Genomic DNA, 26,382 nt, shown 5'->3' on the forward strand with positions numbered 1-26,382 from the left:
GCTCTGGAGACTTCACTGAAAGCAAATATGTACGAACTTCTCTTCTGGGAAGAAAAAGATTTTATAAAATGTCTACTTTGCAGTCTGTTCCCAGGATGCTACTGTGGGAGACCAACCTCGCAGGTGACTGTTAACTCCCCTGCTGGGCAATGTGGCATCAGGTGGCAGCCATGCTGCTAGACTGCCCCGCTCTTCTAGGGTTCCAGTGACTTTGTCTTTGTGCATGCGTGTGCCTTCCTACATCCCCATGGTTGGAGCTATGCTCACCTGTTCCTTTGTAATATTACCCCTTGCCAGGTTTGGGATAGAATGTTCCCTGGAAACACCCCTTGTGTGTCCTCTTCTCTTACTGTGCCCTTGGGTGTGGCCTTCTTAGATGTCAGTCAACCTGCTGACAGCAGACATCACGAAGCTAGGCTCAGCCCCTGGAAACCTGACCCCTTGCCTCACTTGAATAGCTTTTTCTCAATAAAAGGGGTCAGAGCTTGCTCTCTCTCTCTCTCTCTCTCTCTCTCTCTCTGGACCCTTAAGGTCAGAGAAGCCGTCACAGCACCCCCATAGGAAAAGGTATTTCTGTCTCTTGTGTGGTTATTTTGCGCAGCCCAGTTAGCCCAGTTCCCCTGGAGTGACCCCTGAGTGTTTTAGTCGTAAGAAACCTGGCATACAACAGCCTCCGGAAGAAGATATTATACAGAAACAGAGGCAGAGAACGATGAGGTCCTTAGCCCAGCTTATAAGTGGGGAAGAGAGGACTAGGGCACAGTTCTAGTGCATGCAGGCCTCCTTGAGTCTACCTGCCTGTCATCTGTGACCCAGAGACAAGACAAGACTGGGGTCATGCTTTGTCTTCTGGGTGTGAGGGTAAGGAGCAGGGGCATATGCAAGGTGGGGTTTATGAAATGTTCTCAGATTCACAGAGATTTCTGTGTGCTGTGCATGATCTGTTCCAGGACAACTGAACAGAACCCAGGATGGTACAAACAGACTTCCTCCTCCCAGACTATCTCAAGGAGCCTGTGGTGACAATCACCTGCAATTTAACACTACTAAATATTGGATCTGTAATGTCCCCCCAAAGCCCATGTTTTAAAGTCTTTGTCCCCAACTTGGCGCTATTGGAAGGTGGAAGAAAACTTTAAGAGGTAAGGCCTAATGTGAGGAGGTCTGGTCACTGCGGGCATGCCTTTGGAGGTGACTATGGGATTCCATCTCCTTCCTTGTCTTCATTTTCCCATCCTGACCATGAGGCAAGTGATTCTGCTCCTCCATATGCTTCTGCCATAATGTGCTGCCTCGCTACAGGCCCCAAACTTGGAACCAACAGATCATGGCTGAAACCTCCAAAACTAAGGGATTTTTTTTTCAAATTATTTACCTCAGGTATTTGTTACAGTAATGGAAAGCTGACTAACACACACACTCACTATTTGAGCCCATCTTGATGACAGGCAAGGGGTGTGCATAGATGCCCCTTGTGTGCCAGATACCATACCTTTAAGATAGTCTTCAAGCTGTCACAACCATAACTTGGAGGTGGGGTTTGCTTTTCCCAACTTGTATATGAGAAGCTGGAGATAAAATTGCATTTAGCTGGTTCCTCAAATTCATATATCAATAGGAAGTATTCAAGCTGGACTCAAACCAAGTCCTCTGTCCCTCCTGTTCCAGAATGAACAATAGCACTTTCAGCCCCAATGTGGCTGAGTTCTGGCCTCAGACTCTTGGGGAACCCATGAGATCCCCCATAGCCATGCTGCCCCTCTTCACCTGCATATTGCTATTGCCTCAGTTTCCCTACTGAGTCTTCCCATAACTTGATGACTGGAGCTCTGTCCTGATTTACCCAGATTCCTCACCTCCTCCTTAATGCCCATTCAAAAAGGTCGATATATTTATTTAATCCAGTAAAATGAAGCTTCATTTAAAGAGCCAGCTATTCAATTCACAAATTGGCATAAAGAGAGTGTATTGGCATGGACATGTGGAAACCCTCTCCAGGAGAACAGAAGGAACAGTCTGACTCTCTGAGAGGCATTGTGTTTCCAGGAAATGCACACACCAGATCTTAGCTAAGCCACTCTATAGTTGCGATGTCATGATCTGTTCCCCAGCATTTCTGAAAGAATAACAATACAAACACAAAAGGGATACATGGTCATCTTAGGAAGCTGATGAAAGAATAAAGAAGAAAAACCTATTGTCTTTATCACCCAGATATATATGTACTAACCATTTACAAAATCAGATTATATTTTTTTATTATATAATACAAAGTGTGTGTATATATATATATATATATATATATATATATATATATATATATTTATACATTCAGGTGTCTACTCTTTGTGATATCGGCATTTAACTACTTTTTGGTAATCATTTTTAGTCGTTGCCTCATCGTATTGTCTTGTATAAATCAGGACTTTCCACGTTTGGCTGTGTTTCATAATCGCCTGAGGAGTTTAAACAGTTTTGGAAATTTCTAAGCTTTCCCCTGCATGTTGCTGCACCAGAGTTTCTAGGTTTAGAAGTTTGCATTTTTACAGGCCTCCCTGGTGATTCAGATATAGCTTGTCCTGCTGTGTCCCATTTTTGGAACTGCTGGTGTCCCAGTGCCATCTTAAGCAGTGAGAAGTGGCACCAGGCACAGGGCCACCTGCAGCCCATGGTGAAAGCTGTCATTTCAGAGGATCCTGGGAAGGCTCAGCTGGCCAAGCCTCCTTCTGGCTCTCTTCTTGAAGGCAGATAACTGAGCGAGCTCCTGGAGTTGGCAAGCAAAAGAGAACCCTAGAAAAGAAGAGGGGCTGGTTGAAATGGACAAGGTCCTACATTTCCTATTAGCATAAGAAGAAGGCTGTTTGATCACATTTTGGAATTTCTTGCAAGACTTACAGTCAGGTTTTTTTTTTCCTTTTCTTTTTGCTAATGCCATCACATACATCTTTATGTTGGAGAGGTGGGTAATAGTTTGATTTCTTTTATCCTCTTCAACTCTTTCCCAACAACTGAACCTTCCTGCCTATTCTGGGTGTGGAACTGGCTGCTCTAATTGAATGTGGTCAGGGTCCAGCCAGCTGCTGTGCAGCTTGCTTGTAGCCTCACACATGCCCTTTGGGATGTAAGCTCTAACCCCACTGCTGGGGGCTTTGCAGTAGTCTAATGACTCCTTGGTCATTTCTAACAAATCAACATTTTCTTCTCATCTGTGCCCTATCCTATCAGCAGGACTGCCCTTTGGCCAATGGATAGGTTGGTGGGTTGGCCCTCATTAGGAGTCCTCCCTCTGCCACCTGGCCTCTCACTGCATTCTGTCCAGTCTTTCTGGGTCTGTGCATCTGATCCTTACCTCTCTTCTACATCTACCTCCAAAAGGTGCAGTAACAGTCGCTCCAACACTGGGGGCCTAGTTGCCTTGTTCTCTCTAGAGGCCCTTGCCCTCCCTTGCCTCCTCTTAAGGCTTTCTTCAAGGATATGGGAGTGGCCATACCTCTCTGTGTCAGGTTTGGATCAAGGGTTCAGAGGGACACCCAGTTTGTATTTGCACTCTTGCTGGCTACACCTATCCTTTCCAGCAGCCCCCACCTATGCATATAAGTCCTATAGCCTGCCCAACATCACCTTCCTGCCCCACCCCATGAGGACTGTGGCTTATGGGTGCTTAGTAGCTTCAAGGTCCTTATAAGGACCCAGATCCTTTTGGGCTAAATTACTCATTTTAGTGGCATCCTGAATCCAACTTAGAACTTCTAACTTCACAGCTCCTAGATGGTGGGTGTTGGTGCCTACTGACCAGAGCTGGGGGCTGACCCAGCCTGGTTGGCTGGGGTGTTATTAGCCCTGAGCATTGCTGGCACTGCTGACTCTTCCAGGCTTGATTTCCCATTGACTCCTATCACCCCTTTCCTTCTACCACCACTGGCAGAGAATAGGCCCTACAATCGAGCCCTCTGCCTTCCCAGCCTAGTATTCTTCAACTTGATGAACGCTGGAATCAAACTATGTTTGGTAATCTCAGATTTTGTGCAAGGATGTGGATGGGCAGAGGCTATGATTGCAGGTATCAGTACCAATATCATTTCCACCATTCAACAATCTTTCTTTTGGATTAGAAGCCATTGACTCTTCTGGGAGTCCCCACTTAAAACATATCTTGAGAGGAATCACACTTTCAGCCTCTCTCTGTGTTCGCATGGATAGCTCTGGGGTTGTATTATTATGCTAGTTGATGGGCAACAGAAAGAAACTTCTACTTTTTTTATGAATTAGAATTCACAATTTATGTGCCAACTGCTGTGCAAAGTTCTTTGATATGCTTTACTTCATTAATTGTTACTTCATGAGGCAACATTAGCACCTGCCTTTTGTGGACCAGGATATAGAGACCCAGAAAGAATAAGAAAAATGCCCAACCACACAGCGAATAAATGTGATAAGATAAAATTGGGTTTCAGGGAGTCCTGTCCCAAGGGATGTGGAAATGGTACCTCTCTGCTATCTTCATTCTCTACTTCCATCACAGTGCAACATTGATGTGTCTTGCTTTCTGCATCCCTTCCCTGATCTGCTTGTGGTTCCTGTCACCTTCTGTCCCACCTTACTTTTTGCCCCTTTACCTCCCCTTCTCACATCAGCTCTCTCAGACTCCAAGCTTGCTATAGTTTTCCCCTTTTCCTAGAGGAGAGATGAATAGTCCTCTGCATGTCTCAGGAGCCGGCAGCATTTCTGAGGAAGGTGGTGGGCTGGGGCAGGGGCTGTGGGAACTGGCTTTGGTAACCGAATGATGCCTTTCTTTTGTCTCCTAATCATTTCCTGTCCATTGGCTGCTTCTTGCCATTGAAATCCTGTAATAAAGGGCCATTGTACTTTTTTTCCCAAACAGAATTGGGCCTGTCTTTCCCAAGGCAGATAGGAGCCTGCCTTTTTCAGACATCATCGGCAGTGCCACTGTCCCCGCTGGTCCTTATTCTCCCCTAACAATAGCAGTCAGGTGCTGCCAAGAGCATGACTTGGTGCAGCTGGAGGCCCCAGTAAGTGCTGGGGTGTGCAGAAGGGCTTGATTCCTTGCCTTACTTGAGGATCTCCAGGCCAATTTGGGGTTTGAGACAGATAAGTGGTGGTGAAGCCTCAGGGCCAAGCCCCTTTATCTGAGCCTCTCAGAGACCTGTCTGCACTTGCCGCATCTTCTCTCATTTTCTGAATTGGGCTCTTGAAGGAGGGGCACAGGAAGCCACTACGCGCAGTAAGACATTATCCCTTAGAACAGGGCTTCCCAAACTTCACTGGGTGGCGGGGATCACCTGGGGATCTTGTTAAAACGCAGGGTTTGATTCAGCCTGAGGTTCTGCATTTCTAACAAGCTTCCAAAGAGACCAAAGTTGTTGGTTCAGGGACCATGTTTTCAGTAGCTAGGCCTCAAGGACTTTCTCACTGTGGTCACTCTGACCTTTAATTGCATCTTTGTGGGGACTAGAGCCTCAGATTGTCAGGTAGAGTTGCATTGGTTCATTTACCTATTCATTCACCCAGTAAATGTGCAAGGAGTGCCCACTATTGTTTAGGAATGAGGACACCTCAGGGATGAAGATAGAATGTTCTCCCTGTAACTGTCAGCAGTGGAAGCCGGCAATTAAACCGATAATTACGGCACAGCGAGTCAAGTGAGATAAATGAAATGATAGAGGAAGTATTTCCCGGGAGCAGGATCCTTGACAAACACATTCATTGCTGAAAGAGGGAGAGGTGGTGGGATCCAGGAAAAGAGAGGAAGATGGAAGCTGAGGGGCAGTGAGATCAGAAAGGAGCCCACGAGGCCTCCTCACATCCTGTACTGGGTGTTCCATACCGAGACCTGGGGCGCTGATGAGTTGCTGATAGGGGAATATTTCCTGCCTGGCTCTGCTCAAACACCTCTCTCCTGCTCCTTCTCTCCGCACTCACCTTTCCTGGGGTTCTAGGAAGTGTCATCCGGAGGAGACTAACTATAAACCAAGCTCTTTTAACTTTCAGTGTGTTTCAAACAATGGGAAAATTTGTTCCATGATTTAATTGAGGTTCCCATGAATCACTGTTTTAGACTAGTCTGGCCCTTGCTTAATTCCAACTGTCAGACCCAGACCCAGGGACATGAATGACTCTTCCCTGCAAGCATCCCGCATCCCTTCCTTTTTTTTTTTTTTTTTTTTTTTAAACCAGAGAGCATTTTCCCAAGTCTCTCTACTGAGAAGCCCTTCTACTCTCTTCAAAGCAGTCTTCTGGGAGGGTGAGTTTTAGGGTGATCAGAGCTCAAATATGAAACCACTGTATTTTAAGTATCAAGTGATTTAATTCTTACAAGAAGATTCTGGCAAGCTATGTTTTTGTTTCCACATTAAATATGAGATAAGAGAGGCACTAAACCTCCCCTAATATCACTCTTCTGGGCGAGTCTGAGGTGCTGAAGCTCCCTTTGGTTAAAACATTTATTAATATCCTATAGTTCCAGTGGTGCTGAGCTAGGCCCGGCAGCCAGGAACTCAGTCATGGTTGTCTGTCTCTTGGGAAATTCAATCACCCCTTTGGGCTTCAGTGTGTATAAAAAGAAGTATGGATCCCTAGAGCTCTTGCCACCTCTAACTCGTGGTGGTCTTTGTGGGCACAAGTTATTACAACTTTAGCTATCAATGGTCAATTAGGGACTTGGCACAGGTCCCCTTTGCTGTACTCAGAGAAAGAAAGTTGTCAGATGAGGAACCTGCTTTGTTTCTGCAGCTTCCTTTAGCACTGCCTTTGGGCCTCTTGCTTATGCTGTTCCTGAGGCTGTGAATGCTGTTCCTGGCCTGCACCACTTGCTCTCTACTCCAGTTGTCTTTTGGCGTCTGTCTCATTTGCTACCTCCTCCACTGAGCTATTCACAACTTCTGCTTTCAAAGATCCATCTGTCCATCCATCCATCTATACATACATCCATCTAACCAACTATCCATGTCACCCACTCGTTTCTGATCAAGACGTCAGACTGGGCCAACCTGTCCTTTCACATCATGATAAGATGGATTTAAAGTCCTCATATGGATTCAGCTTGACATGACTGCGACCATCTTGAGTTGTAACTGCCATGCTTGACCATCTTGAGTTGTAACTGCCATGCTTGCCCCTGAGTAACCCTCCTTGGTTTCCTCCACATAATTCCCCAGCAGAGTGTAAATAGACAAAACCATGAGAGTGGTATGTGGAGCTTTACAACCAGACCCTGGTGCCAGGAATGTGCCTGACTATCAGATATTAGTTTGAAATAAATTTTCCAGTACATCCAGGTTTCGGGTGAAGTCACTTTTGCCCTGATCACTTTATTAACTCTCATCTTTTGACCTAAATCACAGGGACCCACCTGACTTGCTGCCACCTGGTACCACACTTATTTCCGTAGGTCTGTAATAAATTACATTCTGTCCAATCCTGGATCTTTCTGCCACATTTTTCTGTCTCGTGTCACTTTGTAACCTGGAACTAGCTTGTTTTGAAACAGTGCATTATAAAGATTCTGAAAAACCAAAATCTCTCCAGAATTTACATAAATTTCCTTGGGCCTTTATATGCTATCACCTTTGGCTTGAGGCTCCTTATTCTGCTGGGTGATTGGCTTAGGGATCACCTTGCCAATGTTATGTTCTTTATGTCCTTTTGGGTCTGTATCCCATCAACTCAGTCATGGGACTCTGTCGTTTTCCTCTGCATCCACCACCTCAGCCATTCATACAAGGCTTCCACATTGTGGTTGTCTTGTAGGTTCAGAATAATTTCAGCATAGAAAATACAGTCTCAGTGTTACATGTTCCGATATCTAAACACCCAAGGGTCATCTCTACAATTTGGGTTCCAACTTCATCTCAGCTTACAACTGATTTCCTTCCAAAAATGAAATCTAATAAACAGCTGTTAAAATAAGATACTTTAATTTCTTTACTGACTTCAAATTAATTCAACAGGAATTTATTTTAGACTGATCCAAGAATTGGGCCAGGCACTATACCAGATGCTTGGAGAAATATGGGTACATAACCACAGGGCGAGGTAAGCATTGAACATGTCACAGTTCTGTACAGGATGCAGAAGGCAGTGAACCGTGGGAGGAGGAGGTATCTCTATTCTTGGGTTTGAAACTCTTTTGCATTGAAGGTAATAGTTCAGCTAAATTTTGAAAACTGGTATTTAGCAATTAGTTGGGGAGAAGAGATTCCTTGCACAGAGAGTGGCAAGGGCTAAGGCACAGAAGCATGTTCTTTTGAAACATTTTAAGAGTTCTGAATAATTCAGTCTTGTTGAAATGCAAGCAGGGGTGTGCTGTAAATCTTCAATGATCTGTTCTCTACTCCTAACACACACACACACACACACACACACGCAGAAGAGAAAGAAAAAGCCCAATCTGCCGATTTCCATGGTGTAAATATTATCGCCATGATGGGTTTCAAGCTACAAAGCAATGTCACTGGATGTAGAGTTGGGAAGACATGGTCATGGTTGGTCTTCATGAGTGGGTAGAAGCCAGCACCAGTACCCCAGACTACAGAGCACAGAAGAGGCTGAAGAGACAAGGGTGATAATTTTGTTCTACTCCAAGTCACGAATTTTTGTTCTTGCTTTATTGTTTTATTGTCAGCACCATTAGCAGGAGTCTGGCACAGAATAGGCACTACTCAATAAATATTTGTTGAATGAATGAATACGTGAAGAGTGATAACACCTACACAGTCTTTAGACTTTAGCCTCCAGGGTGTCAGAAACCAAGAATGTTTCCAGATGTGAGGAGTGCTTTGATGAATTTTTATTTATAGAGATTATTCTGAAAGCAATAATGTGGGGAGGTTTGAGGTGAGGCTGGCAGTTGGATCTATTGCAATAATCCCAGCAGTAGTTAATTATGCCTGAGCTAAGGCAAGGCACATGGGATTGGAGAACTGTCAAAGATTTGAAACAGAATCTGAGGTCATTAAATTTGCATTTTGGAATAATCACTTTAAAGTGTTATCAATGACTGGGCCTGTGTTTCCTCCCTTTGAATCATTTTGTTGTTTCACTTGAATTGTTTTATTGTCTAATCCAGGCTTCACTGATTTTTCCCTGCACCTGGTAATGCAGGATACTTTCTCCCTAGTGCTTTCTAGAGGTTATGGTCCATTAGTAGTCTTATTTGCTACTGCCCTGCCTTGGAGGATGGTAAATTGGGCCTCATTCCCTGGGGGAGATTGTGGGAGTCATTTCTTTGAAAACTTCACCCCAATGGTAAGCAGTATGAGCTGTGTGTGCTGTGTCTTTCTAGTTGCTCAGGAGGACTGGTCTCCTCCCCACTGGTGCCACCCTGCACAGGAAGCCACTCCTATTCCGGGCCACTCTCATCCAGGTCTTTGTCAAGTCAACAGCACCTCTTTCTCCATCTTAATTATGTTTTGATACAGAAGAACTTTCCTCTTGCTTAACAGACTTGAAGGGAACCTGTCTTCTCCTGCCCCAGGGTTTCAACTGGAGTCCATAAAAACTGTACTGCGGGACACAAGTGACCAGTACCAAAACACTCCCAGAGTTGCCTCTCTCTGAGGAGCAAGTGTCTGATACTGGGCCAAGATTGTGCATCCAGCCCCTTCATCCATTAGTGTGAGTTCTCTGTCATGCATGGAGCAGATTTTTCCCTCTGTACTCTCTGCTGGGCAAGTGTGGACACTGCTGGGCTCAGTCCAGTGCAGCTGAATGCCCAGATCTCATCCCTCACCTCAACTTTGGGGATTCCACTTTGCCGAGAGGCCCCAACCCTCATTGGTCGGGGATGCTGGGGTTCTCAACTTCAATATTAACTCCATTTGGGTCAGAGCTGTTTAGGTGAGCCTGCAGGATAGAGAGTGATAGGCCAGATGACCTAAGGAAGCATCCTGCTGTTCTGGGGGCTGCTGGCCCCTGGTCCCTCACTCCCAGGACTGCTTTCTAGTAGACAAGGAACAGGGGTTCTAGGTCTGTACCACTCTCTCTCTGACTAGAGCTGAAAGGGCTGGTTTCCCTGAGCTTCTTAAACTTGCCTTTCTTCTGCTGATGCCTTGCTCTTGAAAAAAGAGAAGTCACCAGGGGTTAATTAATAATGTTCCACGGTTTTACTATGTGTGCTGGATTATTTGGTTGTTTGATTAGTTGAACTGTTGGTCTTAGACTCATCTCATTTGATTTCCTCATTAACTTCTTTGGTTTTGAGGAGGTGGAGATCATTCAACTTAAAGCTCCCAATGTTGTTGATTTTAAAGATTGGATATTTTTAATAAAACAGATTGGGCCTTCTCCACCCGAGGTAGGTAGGTATGTGTCATTATTTTGCTCTTTATGTGGGGTTTGAAGGGCTTCCTTTTCGCAGGTGAACTCCTTAATTGGATGCCACACTGTTTTGAATTTATTCTGAAACTCAGCTGGGGACAAGGACACTGTTGATCAAGGGAAGCCACTGGCTTTATAATTTCTTAAGACAGATTGTTGAAGAAACTATAGTTCCGTTAATGTCCTTTTTCTCATTTCCACAGAAAACCCAATTATCCTTGTTCCTGGGGGCAATACCAGAAATCTCAAGGAGGAAGGATGACTCTACTTCACAGCTCTGACCTTGTGGGTCTGGGGAACTTGGAGGTGTCTCCCCAGAATTACCCCCAGGCCTGTAGTCTAGGCTGATGAGCTGAGTTGGCCAATTGCCTATCTTCTCCAGCTCCTGGCTTCCTGGCTCCAAATAGCCCCAACCCTTTCCTAAAGCAGTAACCAATGGGTTCAGGGAGAGTCAGCAAGTACCAGGTTTTTGTGAAATATCAGCTGGGATGTTCTGTCTCATGTGGGGATCCACATCTCCCAATCTTTCAACCTGCCATTTTGACATCCTCTCTAAAGCTTAGCTTGAAAATAAGTCTCCTCTTCTGTGCCCCCTCCCATTCACTTTGCCTTGGATGTTGGGTTCATAAAGCCTCTTGTCTTGACATTATCTTCTCCTCCTTGAAGGCATTCATTGGTCTTGATGATCAGCAGTGCTTGTACATGGGCTCTTGTACTTAGTAGCCCTTTTATCTTTGCTTGGAAGAGTCTTACCTAGACCTCAACATCCCACAGTGGAAGAGTGTTACCGAGGACATGCTTTAGTTCTCCCCTTCCCAGCAGAAGAGAAAGTTAAACTCATTTATCACCAGCAGCAAGATGTTCTTGAAGAAACCCCTGTTGTTTCCTCATGTGGCCCATAACATTTTTCAATTTGGAACGAGTTTTGCTGTGGGTAGATTTTCCATTACTGTAAACTTCAAACCTAGTAGTAATCTAAAGGATATCACAAGGATCACCTACCTTATTTTCCTTTCTTCCAAAGTAGAAACCTTGCAAAACACTCTGTTATTTGTTCAGACTTTCTTTCCAAAGTTTGTAGCTCAAAGCATCTGGTATTCTAGGCAGGAAGACGAAGAAGCCCGAATGATCATGGTTTCTTAAGCAGCCCTCATCACAGTCTGATTGTATAATTGAAGAAGTGAGATGTTTTTGTGAGACACAGCACAGTGACCTTCTCAAGTCAGATCCATACGGAAAGAATGGAACAATTGTCTTGATCCAAGATACCTCCATGGGTGGGTTCCTTCAAACTATGTTTTTTTTCTTCTCTCTCCCTCCCCCCTTTCCCTCCTCCTGATCCTTCTCATCATTGCCATTTTCTCTGTGCAATGTCACCATTGTCCTTTCTCTGTCAGCTGACTTCCCCTGCTTACTCATTGGTCCTGCTCTCTTATGGGCTTAAGAGGCTTCATTGTGATCTCTTCCATTTAAATCCTCTACCATGAACTCAGGTTTCTGTTCCCATTCATGGACTAAGTCTCCTGGCCATAGTTTGTCCACTAGTCTATGGATGGACACCCATGGATAAGGTGTCCACCTCTGTCTAATTTATTTTGGTCAGGAGATGCTAGGCCACATGAGGTCAAGTGTGGGTCTAATAAAGATTAAGGGACATTGTGCAGCACAGTGTCCCTTGGTATGGAACTGTGGCATGGCAAGCCTAGTGAATTGGGTTTGCCCTGAAATTGTTTTTGCTTTGGTAGGAATTTGAACTTTTCTCTCTCCATTTCAGATAAAAGCAGGATAAGAAGATGGGTGAATAGGAGATGACTCTGGAATTTGGATTCAGGGAAGGGCATAAACTTCCCTGGTGATTGTAAGGATGTGTCATTTTTTTTTTTTTTTAAGAACACACCAAGGACTTCCTGTTCTGTCTGCTGAAATGAGCCTTTGTGGATTCTGCAACGTGGACCATGGGAGGAAAGTGGTCAAGGAGGACGGGTTCTCCTTTAACAGTCATTCACCCTTGCCCAAAGAGACTGGGCGGTTGGCTTTCATGGGCTGATCTGAGGAACAAAAGTAGCTCCCTCTGCTTTTCAGCTGCAAAGGAAGCTAGGAGGGATTATGTCTTGGGAAGGAGCAAATAGACTCTAGGTGGGGAGCAAAGGAAAAGATTTCTAAAGATCAGGAAAAGAGGTACATAAAAATAGGACACATTTTTTGGTGGGGAGCTGTCTCCTTTCACATGGTGCCATGATGATTTTTGCCTCTAGGAAGAGGCTCTGTCATTCCTACCAGAGGTAATGATGCTTAACCTGATTGTTTTAAAGTGGGAGGTAATACTGAAAACCAACTTCTTTGTCTTGGTGTGGACTATCCATAGCATGCAAATGTCTTCCTCTGTTTCTCTGTCTCACTTAGGAGCAATCCCTCTGCCACAGGAAAACATGGCCTGGATCAGAGCTTTCAGGTTTTAGTGAGTATGTCAAGTAGCACAGGCTAACAGTTATGCTATTGTTCGGGTATGGTTTGTCTGTCAAAAATTCATGTGCTGGAAGCTGGGTCTCAGTGTAATGGTATTGAGGTGGTTGGACTTTTCAGATAAGTGACTTGGATTTTAAGATTGATTAAGGCCTTTTTTTTTATCAGGAGTAAGTTTTCACCTTCATGGGACTGGATTGGTTACCATGAGACCCAGATGTTATAAAGTAATTTTGACTTCCTCAGCTCCCTCTCTTGCTTCTACCCTTGCCTTGTGACCTTTCTGTCTCACAGTTGCTCCCACCATGTGACAGATGACATTCTCCATGAGGCCCTCCCCCACTAAAAGCTGATATTGCACAATATTCTTGGATCTCCAAAACTGTAAACTAAGTAAGCCTCTTTTCTTTAGAAAGCACTTGGTCTCAGGTGTTTTGTTACAGTAATAGAAAACACGGCTAGGGGTTTAGCTAGATTGCTTGCCTTGCATGTGTAAGGCTCTGAGTAATCCTCAGTACTGCAAAAACACAAACAACCATACATACATAAAACAAAACAAATAAACAAACAAAAAACAGGCGAAGACTAACTGCCACAAATGACTCCCATCTAGCCGCTTAACAAAAACAAATCTTTATTTCTCATGTTACTGTTCAATGTGGGTTGATGGTAGAGATAGGTTATTTTACATATTTTGGAGATCCAGTGTTCTTCCATCTTGTGATTTTGTCCTTTTTAAAGGAACAGACTCCTCTCCATTCAGCCTGCAGATTGAAAAAAACACTCATGGGAAGATTTTTATGGCCCATGCTTGAGGGTGCACATGACTTTTTCCATATTCCATTTGCTAAAACCCAATCACAAGATGATCATAATGGTTATGTCAGACACATAACTTCACAATAGGTCAATCACATGATTACAAGAGAGGCTGAGATATATAGTATAGTTGTGCTCAGATGAGGGGTGGAATACAGATACTGGTGAAAAGAAGCTATATGTACTAACCAGACCAGACTAAGGGTCTATTATAAGTAGGCTTTCATGCCTGCATGCACAAGTGGCATTTGTTAGTAACACAAGTGTTGTTCTAATCTCCCCTCTGCCATACTTTGTTCTATTTTGTAATATGTTTAAGACTCTCATAGGGAAGAAAGAGCCTATGTTTAGACCCCTTAAACCCAACATTTGGTGTATGTCTTGAATATTGGGACATAAAAAGCAACAGTGAGTTGAATAAGAAATAGGGATGAATTTTGGACTTTAATTTTCTTTGAACTTTAAATCACAAGAGAAAGAGAATATGATATTGGACTTTAATATCTTTGTACTTTAACTTAATCATTGAATTTCATCATTGAACTTTAATTTTTTTTTCCAAGAAAATTCATGATGAGAAGGGGCTTATATTCAAATTTGGGACAATTTATAATTGGCATTTTATTACTGAAGCATCTTAATATTGTCATTGAATTTCACTGTAGAACATATAATGATCTATATTTAAAGTAGCTGTATAATTTATCACCCAGACTAGAACAGTTTGAGAGAGAAAGGTGGATGTATTAATAATTATGCTGGGACACCAGGTAAAAATCTGGACTGTTTGGGGTGAATTGGGATATATGGTCACCCTACTGTACTAGCTAGTGTGCAAGGACATAATTAGAAAAGAGAAAGGGAATGGGGAATAGATTTCTAGACTTGTAATGGATTTAATTAATCAAAATTTCTGACCCACATAAAAATTCTCTGGGCATAAATTCTAACTTCTTTATTCATGGTCCCAGAAAAATCCCCAAAGGAGCTGCATCCAGTCTGAAAAAGAGAAGTCACAGAAGGCATTTCAGATGGAGGGGACACAGTACTAGCAATTGGTTGCATAGTTGGTAGAGGGCTGTAAGAATGAAAAGGAGATGGACATACAGATTAATAACTTCAGGCAAAAGAATAGCACAAGTGCAATGGTTGGCTCTTGGGAGTCCCTGATGAAGGGGAAGCAGAATGGTCTTGACAGAACTCTGGATCTTCTCTGAGAATCGCCACTCCCCTGGCTGACCCCAGCCTTAAGAATGGAGAGCAAACAGTGGGGGAATGTTGATGGTAGGTTCTTTCCATTCTTTTTTGGGGGGAGGGGTGCCAGGGATTGAACTCAGGGACACTCAAACACTGAGCCACATCCCCAGCCCTATTTTGTATTTTATTTAGAGACAGGGTCTCAATGAGTTGCTTAGCGCCTCGCTGTTGCTGAGGCTGGCTTTGAATTTACAATCCTCCTGCTGCAGCCTCCTGAGTGGCTGGGATTATAGGGGTGCACCACCACACCCAGCTTTTCTTTTCATTCTTGAAGTTTCCTTTCCTTATGGAGCTGTGGGAGGAGGAATGGCTTAAACTTGTGTTCTGAACTGGGTGGAATAAATGGGCATGCTCAGCTTTGGCTCCTCCTTCCCCTTGGGAACAGGCTGTTTGTCAGAAGTTGATGAGTCTTCTCTCCCTCCCTGTGTAAATCTTACCTGTGCATTCATGAAACTAACATTTATGGCACCTATTCCATTCTGGGCACTGTTCTAGATCTTGAGGATATAAGCAGTGAACAGAAAAGACAAAAGTCCCTGTCTCACGGGAGAAAGGCAATAAACAATACACACAACCAGTAAGTAAACCGTGGTGTATGGTAAAAGGTGATAAATGCTCCTGCAAAAAAACCAATCAATCAAAAACCAATAGACAAACAAAAAGAGCCCAAATGGTCTGTGGGATCAGGATTGCTGGGCTGGCAGTTGTAGTATTAAACAATGTAGTCCAGTGGCTTCACTTTAAAATGTGCCATTTGGGCAAAAGTTTGAAGAAAACAAGGAAGTTGGAGAGGATACATGGAGGAAATATATTCTCAGGGAAGGAAGAAATCTGCAAAGGCCTCATGTGTGTTTGTGCTGAGCATATTTGAAACACAGCAAGGAGGCTAGTGTACCTGCAGCAAGTAAGTGATGGGGACAGAAAGTGATGGGGAAGTCTGGAGGTCTGGGAGGCCCACAGGCCCACACTGATGCAAATGAGGATCGCTCTTTGTTGCCCCCCTTCAGGACCCTATCAAACACCACAGATCTGGAGGTGAATATTGACCATTTTCTTCCTCAATCCAAGCAACCTTTGATTTCCAGCCCTAGACCAGACTGGAACTGCTAGTGTGAGCAGGACCCGTGGGCTCTCAGCCCCAATAGAGACAGCATGAATCTACTGAGGTGTTTGTTGTCTGAGGAAAGTCTCAGTCAGCTTTGGCTGAAGTTAGTGCCTTACCCAGATTTGCAAAAGGATATAAAGGGTCCTTATCTTGCTCACCTCATTGACCTTGGTGGCTTTGCACTGAGACTACAGTATTATAGCAATGGCTGAATACAGAAAAACAAATGGGCTCATTGCTTTAAAAAAAAATATTAAATTGTGGTCCATAACCACCAGGAGGAGGCCAAGTCTTTGAGACCCTTTCCAGGGATCTATGAAGACAAAGCTATTTTCATAGCACTAAGATGTTTGTTGCCTTTTCCATTTTCATTCTCTCACGTGTGGAGTGGAATTTCCCAGACTTTGGATGGGATGTGATAGCACAAAAGAGTAAGTACAGAAGCAGATGAAGAGACTCTTTTCCCCTCTGATAACTGTGTATTTTTGTAAGACCTCATTTTTCTTTATGTATTTCCATCAAAATAACATATTGCAACAGATTAAATGCAGAAGATAGGAAAATCCAGCTGTCTTTTATGAAGCCAAGCTTTCAGAAATTTGCCAAAAGTTAAAACAATGTCACTCTTCTCACTAAATATTTTATTTTGGAAAATGCAGTTACTTTTCATATAAGACAGATTTATGTTAATATATGAGTTTTTAATTAGTTATAAATGATTCATAAAAATAGTTTTGTTTTAATGTTAGTACAACAAATATCAGTGGATTTAATCCATAGAAACAAGCAAAGAAGGCTTGTTTGCTCTTTTCATGGCCAAAGTTTTGAGGATGCCCCCTTCAGAGGGCTTTGATACAGTGTTATATTGGCATGTTATCTTCTCTCTCTCAAAATACCACTTCAGAGGTATCTTTCCTTGTTCCAAGACATCGCATAAGCACACGGTCATATGTCCTAACTTGGCTCTCTTTTGGGTAGCTCCATGCATGCAGAACTGTTTTAGACTAAATACATTTAATCTGGAGCATAAAGAAAACAAATGAGAGAGCTGTCTTGAGTGTACCAACAGACACTCGGATAGTTACAAAGCTAATGGAGTTAGACTCTTAGGAAAACACATCTGTCAGGATGGACCCATGGGACTGGATGGATGTAAGCAAACCTGCCATGAGTAACTTGAGCTCAAACAACCTGGAGAGCTTTTGGTTGGTGGCATCCCATTGAAGAGATGCACCAGGACCACTTGTATGTCAGTCAATGTCAGTCACCTAGTTTGATTGCTCTAAATATAGATTTCCATTCTCTATCCTCAAACCAATGAATCAGAATCTTTGCAGTTGAAGATCTAGAAATCTATACTTTTTTTTTTAACTCCTTGGGTGATTCATGATGAAGACATGTTTGTAAGCCTTTAATCAGCCTCAATTAAAGTGTGCCAGGTAGTTATGAAGATATGTGAGTTGTGCCATTTATTCCAAATATTTATCCCAATTCCCTACTGCAGGCTCAAAGAACTATGGTTGGTGACTACTTAGGATTAGGCCTGTGCTATCCCCAGTTCCCTGTTTATATGGAAAACTCTCACCTTAAGGATGTTGTATACAGCTCTGTTCTGGGGCACACCTTGGCAGCTGTTCTATACATCTGCTCTACCTTGGGGGTGAGAAAGGGACAAAAGAAGTGGGAGAAGAGAAGAGATTCCTTGAATGGATATGGAATGGAAGGCCAGGAGCAAAAGTTAAAGGACTCCACGACACATCGGCAGGCAAGAAGAAAACAGAAGATGGGTATTGATTTCTGCTGAACCGACTCCCAGGGCTCTGTGGAGGAGCCAAGTTGTTTCTGCAGACTTTGAAAAATGTTGGCATCAGTGTTCTGCTATCATTGGATGCTAATGATAGATGATGGCTCTGAATGCAGAAAAGGATCTTTCAGCTGTCTCTGCTGTTTTTTGCATGTAACTGAGACCCAATCGATCACCTCCCTGTTTCAGTCTGGCTCTCTTCTCTGCACTCCTTCCAGAATAAAGTGAACACCCTAAACCTGCCACTGAGAGCAAGAAATAAAACCCTGCCAGCCCCACTATTGCATGTCTCCTCCCAAATGCTGATCTCTGTCTTCCCACAGAGGTGCTCCTATCCGGACTTCTAGAAAAAGTCATTTTATGGCTTTGCTTTTGAGTTTTATGACTTATGTGTGCGTTGCCAAACACAACAGTATAATTTTAGCTAGTGTTGATTTTTATATAAATGGAATTGCATGACATTTCTTGGTGTCTTTCTCCTTTACCTTTACATTATTTCAGAGATATTTTTCACGTTGTTGCAAGCAGCTGTGGTTTTTTAATTTTGTATTTTTTTGTAAAGTATTGCATTGTATGAAATTTACCATAATTTATTAATTCATTCTAGTGTTAATGGGCATCTGGTTTTCTTCTAAATTAGGGCTCTAATAATCAATACTATTATGAATATTCTGTCACATATATTATGATATGCATAATTATACGCTTCCATTGGGTGTACATTCCAAATGGAATTTCAAGGTCTCAAGAAATATGCATCCTTAATTTTACAAGTTAATGTTACAAAATAATCCAGAATGGTTATACTAGTTATTTTCCCACCAGCACAAGATGATACTTTCCAATGTTCCACATTCTCATCAGTTCTTGATATTGTCCAAGTTTTTAATCTTATGCACCGAATCTGCTGGGTGCATACTTCTATCACATTGCAGTTTACTTACATTTCCCTGATTTTTAAAAATGAGATTAAACAACTTTCTACATGCTTTTTTCCATTTAGATAACCTCTCTTCTGAAGTAAGATCTTGCCCATTTTTTTTAATGTCTTCTATCTCTTTCCTACTGATTCACATAAGTATTTATGTATTATATATAGTAGATCTTGGTCAAAAAATACATGCAAATATCACTCTCATTCTATAGTCTGTCTTTTCGATTTTTAAATGGTGTCCCGATAAAAAAGATTCTAATTTGAAGTAATCAAATTTATCAATATTTTCCTTTTTGATTAGTGGCTTTATGTTTTAAAAGATCTTTTCCTCCCCTGTGATCTTTTCTTTTTTTTAAAAAAAAATGTTGTTTTAGTTGTAGTTGGACACAATACCTTTATTTTATTTTTATGTGGTTCTGAGGATCAAACATAACGGTCCACACATGCTAGGTGAGTGCTCTACCCCTGAGCCACAACCCCAGTCCCTCTGTTGTGATATTTTTTATACTATTATCTTATATTATTTCTTCAAAGTTCTTTTATCTTTTGTATTGAGATTTATAATCTACCTGGAACCAGTTTTACATATGATTCAATAGACTTTTATTTAAATTTTTTCCATAAAAATACCCAATTTTCTTAGCACCATGTATTTACATGTAAGATATTATAATTAAGCTTACGTGAAGAAAAATTGAAACTTTAGATAAATGGGACAACTTAGTATATTAGCTTAAGAAAAAAAATCTGGTAGTTTAATAACTACAAAAGAATGTGCCTTCTAACATTCTAGATCAAAGCAGTTCCAATTTTATATACTCTTCGGAAAAATAGAAAAAGGTGACTTTTAAGATTATTTCTGAGACTAGAAAAACCATAGCACCCAAACTCTACAAAGACATCACAAGAAAATAAAATTACAAGTCCATATTGTCATGAAAATTGATACAAAAATTCCAAATAAAATATTAGCAACCAAATCTAGCAAAATATAACAAAGCTAACATACATGACAACTGGAAAAGAAAACAGTGTCCTCATTCCTCTGTAATGCTACCTCTGAAAAAATCATATTTTCCTATGCATGGGCATCTTTTTCTCTGTTCTCATAAAATTTGCTAAGTTGTCTACTTTAGAAAAAAATGCCACAACTTTCATTAGAATAGCTTCATGAAAAATTTTGATATGTGGTCTATCAAACTCTATTATTATTACTATTATTATTATTTGTAATCAAGTACCTTGAGTATTCTTGGCCATTTTCATTCCCATATACATTTTTTTAGAAATTTATTGGTTGCTCAAAACATTACATTGATCTTGACACATCATATATCATACATTTGTTTCAAATGGGGTATGAATTCTTATTATTCCCCCGTGTACAGATTGCAGAATCACGTTGATTATGTAGCCACATTTATACATACTGCCAAACAAGTGCCTGTTGTATTCTGCTGCCCTTCCTATCCCCTTCCTATCCCCCTCCCCTCCCATATACATTTTAGAGTGGCTTTGCCAAGTTCTCCGAACATTCCTTTGGGACTTTGGCACCCTACTGAGTCTTTATAGGTCAATTTGAGAGAAATTGATCAGTTTATGATATTCATTTTCCAAACAATTAATCATGATATATTTCTATATTTTATTAGGTTTTCTTTGATATTTTTATACTATTATTGTCTCCATAAAGATTTATATCCCTTTATGAGCTTTTCCCCCAGAAGCCTCCTCTTTTAAGGCTATTATAAAGAACAACTTAAATTGTTTAATTTTTCATTTGTTGCTCTTATGTGGAAATACTACTGATTTTTGTATTCACAACTACTAAACTTCGTGATTGATTCTAGTAATTAATTCTATATATTTGTGTCAATAATGCCAGTTTTTATTATTCATTATCAATCTTCCTACATTTTATCTCATCTCTTTTTTTCTGGCTTTACTGCATTGGCTAGCATTTCAGTACATTGTGAATTAAAAAGTGTGATACTGGCCTTTTTTAACTTCTTTATTTCAAATGGAACACCTTAAAAATTTCACCATTAGCTATACTGTTTCTTAAAGATTTTTGTTCATAAATTTAGAGGTTAAAGTTTACATTTGCAAAAATCTTTCATCATGTCTGGTGATTGAATAATTTTATTAGACACATTTCCTGTATTTATTAAGTGGATAATGTATTGTTCTTCTCTTATAATCCTTTAATATAATGATTATATGGTTTTCTAATTTTAAGCCCACATTCTACCTTTGGAATGAGTCCAGTTGTCATGTATGTTAGTTTTGTTATATTTTGCTAGATTTGGTTGCTAATATTTTATTTGGAATTTTTGTATCAATTTTCATGACAATACAGACTTGCAATTTTATTTTCTTATGATGTCTTTGTACAGTTTGGGTGCTATGGTTTTTCTAGTCTCAGAAATAATCTTAAAAGTCACCTTTTTTCTATTTTTCTGAAGAGTATATAAAATTGGAACTGCTTTGATCTTGAATGTTGGTAGAATTCACTAATGAAGGTACATTCTTTTGTAGTTATTATACTATCAGATTTTTTTCTTAAGTTAATATATTAAGTTGTCCCATTTATCTGTAGCTTTAATTTTTCTTCCCATAAGCTTAATTATAATATCATTTTACTATCTCTTTAATGACTCCAAGATCTATAGTGGTGTCCTTCAAAAAATGCAGCTTATTTGTTCCTTCTCTCTCTCTCTCTATTTCCTTTTGGCAGTTTTACCAGAGGTTTATTGATTTAATTATTTATCCAAGAACGGAATTATATCTTTGCAGGGCCTTTCTATTATGTTTTTCATTTCATTAATTTTACTCTTGCTCTTTTTATTTTCTTCCTCTGCTTCCTTTATTGTGAAATTTTCTAACTTCATGGGATATGTTTTATTAATTGATTTGAATCTTTCTTCTTGCCCCTTACATATTGTATCACACACTTGTATATATATATATATATATATATATATATATATATATATATATATATATATCCATTATCTTTCAGTACAGTTGTTTTCTGATTTTCATGTTTTCTTCTTTGACAATGCTATTTAGAAACATATTTCCTAATTTCCAAACCCCTGGGATTTTTCTAGTTTTCTCTCTATTCCTCACTTTTAACATAATTGCATTGTGATCAGAAAAACTAGACTGTATGAATTCAATCTTGTTTGATGGCCTAGTGTATGGTCAACTTTTATAACTGCTTTACATGTGCTTGAAAAAAAGTGTCTACTCTGGGGTGGCAGGGTGGTGCTCTACCTGTGTTCGTAATGTCAGAACTGTGCACACCCTTCTTAATTTTGGTCTGCTTTAATTAATGGAATTAAGTGTGATAAAATTCCCCATAGTCTGACAATGCTTTAAAGAATAGATTTGGATACCATGTTTTTAAATGCCCAGAAACTTAGAATTACTATTTCATCTTAATAAACTAAACAATTTATCATAATGAATGATCCTTATTTTTCTCTACTGCTTTTTGCCTTTAAATTTATTCATTCTTTGTCATTATCACCTGTTAGTTACTGTTTCCATAGACTATCTTTATCCAGTCTATTAGTTTTAAGCTTTCTTTATCCTTATACTTTAGGCATGTCTTTTATGAATAATAGATAGATAGTTGTTGTTTGTTTTTAATCTAGTCTGATGATCATTGATTATTAACTGGACCATGAAATCTCTTTGCATTTGTTATAATTACTGATATACTTGGATAAAACCAATCTTCTTATATACTTCCTATTGGTCTCAATTGTTCTGTGTCTTCTTTCTTTCCTTGCCTTTTTTTTTTTTTTTTTGGATTCATTGATTTCACTTCAGGAGTCTCCAAGCAGAAAACTATGAGACTAGATGATCCAAGGCCTCATCCCTTGAACATTCTATAAAAATGAAATTGCACTTTTATTTTTATTTTTTTAATTTATACATGACAGCAGAGTACATTACAATTCTTATTACACTAATAGAGCACATTTTTTTCATATCTCTGGTTGTATACAAAGTATACTTACACCAATTTGTGTCTTTATACATGTAATTTGGATAATAATGTCCATCACATTCCACCATCATTTCTAACCCCATACTCCCTCCCTTCCCCTCTCACTTTTAAAGTGTTAACTGAACCAGCCCTGTTGTGGATAATGAATTCTTAAAATGCGATTACAGAGAAATGAGGCATAGGATTTTCATGTTTCCAAAAACAAAAAGGATGGCCCCCTAAAGAGTTAGGGCCAACTCTTTACAATCAAATGCAATTGAAAAGTCATAGGGAACACTGGTAGCTCTCCATATAAGATGAGGTATATTCGAATCATGATGAAAACAAAATAAAACTGTGGCTGCCAGCAGGTCTCTAACTTATTTAAGAGGATTTTAGAAGATCAGATCACTTCGTTTCCTATTAAAATGCTTTAGTTTTCCTATGTCCACAGCAGACTCAGGCATTTGTGATTGATGTAAAAGCAGGAGGCAAGGTCATTTCTGTATGTGTGTATACAGAGTTGTCTGAATGAAACTAGGAAGCAAGCTTAAGCTGCATATTGGTCTGGTTTAAGGGGGACACTTTTTTTTCTCATGATTAATCACAAATAAAATTCATTAAAATTTATTATCATTTTCTTTGGGAAAAGGAATGGGAGATATGGCTTGATGAAATCCAAGTTCAATTAAATTATGCTTCACATATGCCCTGAAAGAAGAGAAGCTTTTACCATTCATCTTTAATTTAGTTCAGTAAAGTGGAGAGACTTATTTTCTATAGTGTGGCTGAGTATATTAAGCACATCTACTCTTGTTATCCTAAATTTCCACCTGTCCCTGAAGCTATGAGATAATGTAACCCTCTTTGACATCTTGGCGTGGGAAGTAAGCACCTTTATTTATATACCATCCACTAGCTTCTTGGGTCCCACTTGGCCATCAAAGGCTATAAAAAGTGACACCATCACCCTAAACTTCTAATTTTCTCTAAGAGCTCAAACTATTTCCCGGGAAATGATGTTTCTCTGAGTTCCTAGTGATAGATAGGGAAATTACACCTCTAAAGGGCAAATGACTAAGCTTTGAGTTACTGAGTCATTGGTTTCTTTGGGAGAGAATCCCAGAAGCTCCCTCTCCAGGTGGACTTTACGCCATTGCAATATCGGAGCCTGGATCTGTAAGGGCCCCCAAGATCCTCTGCTGCAGCTTTATTTTGGTCCCATCTTACAGATGAGACAATTGATGCCCAGGGGCATGAAATAATTCTCCCAAGGTCAGGAGACTAATGAGTACTATTGTTGCCATAATGTTTAAATCAGGTTTTCCCAAGCCAAGCAAATTAACATAAGGCAAGTTTCATTTTAATAGCATCTCATCCTGCAGCAATCTGTCCCATTATCTTACTGATCTCCAGTCTTCTCAGGACATGAGAAACAGAGCATCACAAGAGCTATAAATCGCATTCAGAGTTCATAAGATCACAAAGCCCCTCACTGCACCCTCTCTTCGACTTATGAATCTTCTGATGGATGAGGTAGGCAGGTGACGTCTTTTGCAGACCAGAACTTGACAGAGATTGAAAGCATCTGTCAAGAGAACCTGGGCCTCCTGTTTTGCTGTCTAGGACACCTGCCAGATTCTGCTCTGTTAATTGGCTTCTGTGCAGGCAGCTATTTTAGCAACAATTCTGTGGGTCTTCTGTGGCACATCTTGATTTAAAAGGAAATGTTGAAAAGCACTTCTCAACCACTCAAAGCATCCAGGGTTGCTCAAGTTTAGCTGATTGGACAGAGAAGAAAGCAATCTTCAAAACTGGTGTGTAGACATAAAACTAGATTATTCAGCTTCCTCATGTTCAGAGAATAATTTTCAGAGAGATGGTGTGTCTGATTTCTGTCTAAAAAGATACTTTCCCTAAGGTCAGATGGAATTGAAATGATGATTTATGGAAAAAAAATTGCCACCATGACCTTAAACATGCAGCCTTTGAGTTGATACCATAATGAGGAATGGAGTGCTATTAAAATATACTGAACATTTTAATGATTCCACTAGCAGTCAGCCAAAAAAAAAAAAAAAAAGATTTCAACTCTGGAAGAGAGGATTTTACCAAGGAGATTTTAATGTCAAGAATGTATGTGAAGCTAAAAATAAGGTTCTCATGCGCATCCCAGAGCCGTGGGTGGGGATGTATACATAATCAAATTTAATTATTCCATTTCCACTTATAGAAAAATCTAAAGGAAAAAAATTAACTTTAAAACATTTAGTCATATTTCACTTGGATTATGCTTATAAATACCAAACCCCAGACCTGTCAAAATAAACCCCACCAGTGCTTCTTGGCAGAGGTGTTAGATAGACACAGACTACAGCATGCAAAACTGGTAAAGAGCTTACAGGATCGTCATGCCTGGAAAAAACACAGGAACTCAGCTCCTATCTGAAGAGAGGATCGGAGGGCTACAAGGGGTAGAAGTGACCCTGAGTGTGAGCAATGGAATTCAGAGTGACCCAAACACTAGATACAGAGGGAAGAGCCTTCAGAGATACTCAAAGATCCCTGAGTTCCAGGTCTCAGCTCTGTGGGGCTGGAGGTGAAGGACCCATGGTTTCCTATCACAATATTTTTCCCATCAGAGAAAATACCCTTACACTTGACCTTGTTAAGGAAGGCTAGTAGTTGTGTTCTTTCCATGAATTGCTTGTTGATACAACAGAAGTGTGAGTTTAGCTGCTGCCAATGAGGACATGCAAAGCACCAGTGTCTGAAAGTAAATTTGTTGGCATTTCAGGGGCAAACTTCTTTTTGGCTATAACCACCAAACCTCCAATCCAAAACTGGGGGATAAAAAGTTTAGTCTTTGTTAAGTCTTTTATTTACTTTTAAAATTATAATTAGAAGATTTATGGATAACTTTGCTGTTTTCCTTTTGTCCCTTCTGCTTGTCTGTCTCCTTGCTCACCCAATCCAGGACCTTGGGCCAGTACCATCTCTGTCCATTGGGTTTGGGTATGACCAAAGGGAAGGAGGGCTGGAAATCACAAGAGAGGAAGAGGAAAGTGTCTTTCCTGGTTCCCGTGGATAGTTGGTGAGTTGGTTTTGGCTAATACTTGCCATTGCAGATGACACACCCTCATTAGAACATGTATCTTGCACATTCCCAAGTGATGAGAGGAGCAGGGTGGAGAAATCGGCTCAGGCTCCTTGCACATACACAAGCTGGTTGTGGGGACCTAGAAGAGCTCATGAGACTCAGCCTACAACTACAACTGTCCAAGGGTCTAGATGAATTCTGGCTTGGACAGAATCTGCATCTCATGTCTTTCCGTTCTTTCTCGGCATGTCATTCTAGAGTCTTGTGATCTTTGCTCCCTAGAGAAAGTCAGAATAAAGCAGTAAGGGAAAATAATTTGTCCTGATGTAAAGGAAAGTAGAGATACTAAGAGATAATGAAGAATTATTAAAGATCAGACAACGGATAGACACTTGACAGTAATATCCTGACCTTCCCTCTCCACCACTTGCAGACCTTTGGTCAGCACCAAACCCCAGTGGACAGAAACACTATTGGCCAAGAAGACACCACTATTTGCCCGATTTTACACAGGAGGAAACTAAAGTTTTTAGAAGTTAAAAAAACTTAGATCACACATAGCTAT

At 40.6% G+C, this 26,382-nt stretch overlaps 1 protein-coding gene across 3 annotated transcripts in view; it reads right to left on the reverse strand.

Moving 5' to 3' along the window:
- Positions 1-13,444: 13,444 nt before the first annotated feature.
- Npsr1 (neuropeptide S receptor 1) overlaps positions 13,445-26,382 on the reverse strand; it is a 198,686-nt gene continuing 185,748 nt past the window's right edge. For 2 of the 3 annotated variants that reach the window (XM_040291837.2, XM_021722277.3), the window contains one exon: positions 22,637-26,095. In XM_040291837.2, coding sequence (XP_040147771.2) covers positions 26,005-26,095 — 91 coding nt within the window. In that variant the 3' untranslated portion in view covers positions 22,637-26,004. Of the gene's footprint in view, positions 13,563-22,636; positions 26,096-26,382 lie in introns of those variants that run through there. The other variant, XM_078039864.1, reaches the window with a different exon arrangement.

The sequence above is a fragment of the Ictidomys tridecemlineatus genome, chromosome 2 (assembly GCF_052094955.1).
Source record: "Ictidomys tridecemlineatus isolate mIctTri1 chromosome 2, mIctTri1.hap1, whole genome shotgun sequence".
In the NCBI taxonomy this organism is placed as follows: Eukaryota; Metazoa; Chordata; class Mammalia; order Rodentia; family Sciuridae; genus Ictidomys; species Ictidomys tridecemlineatus.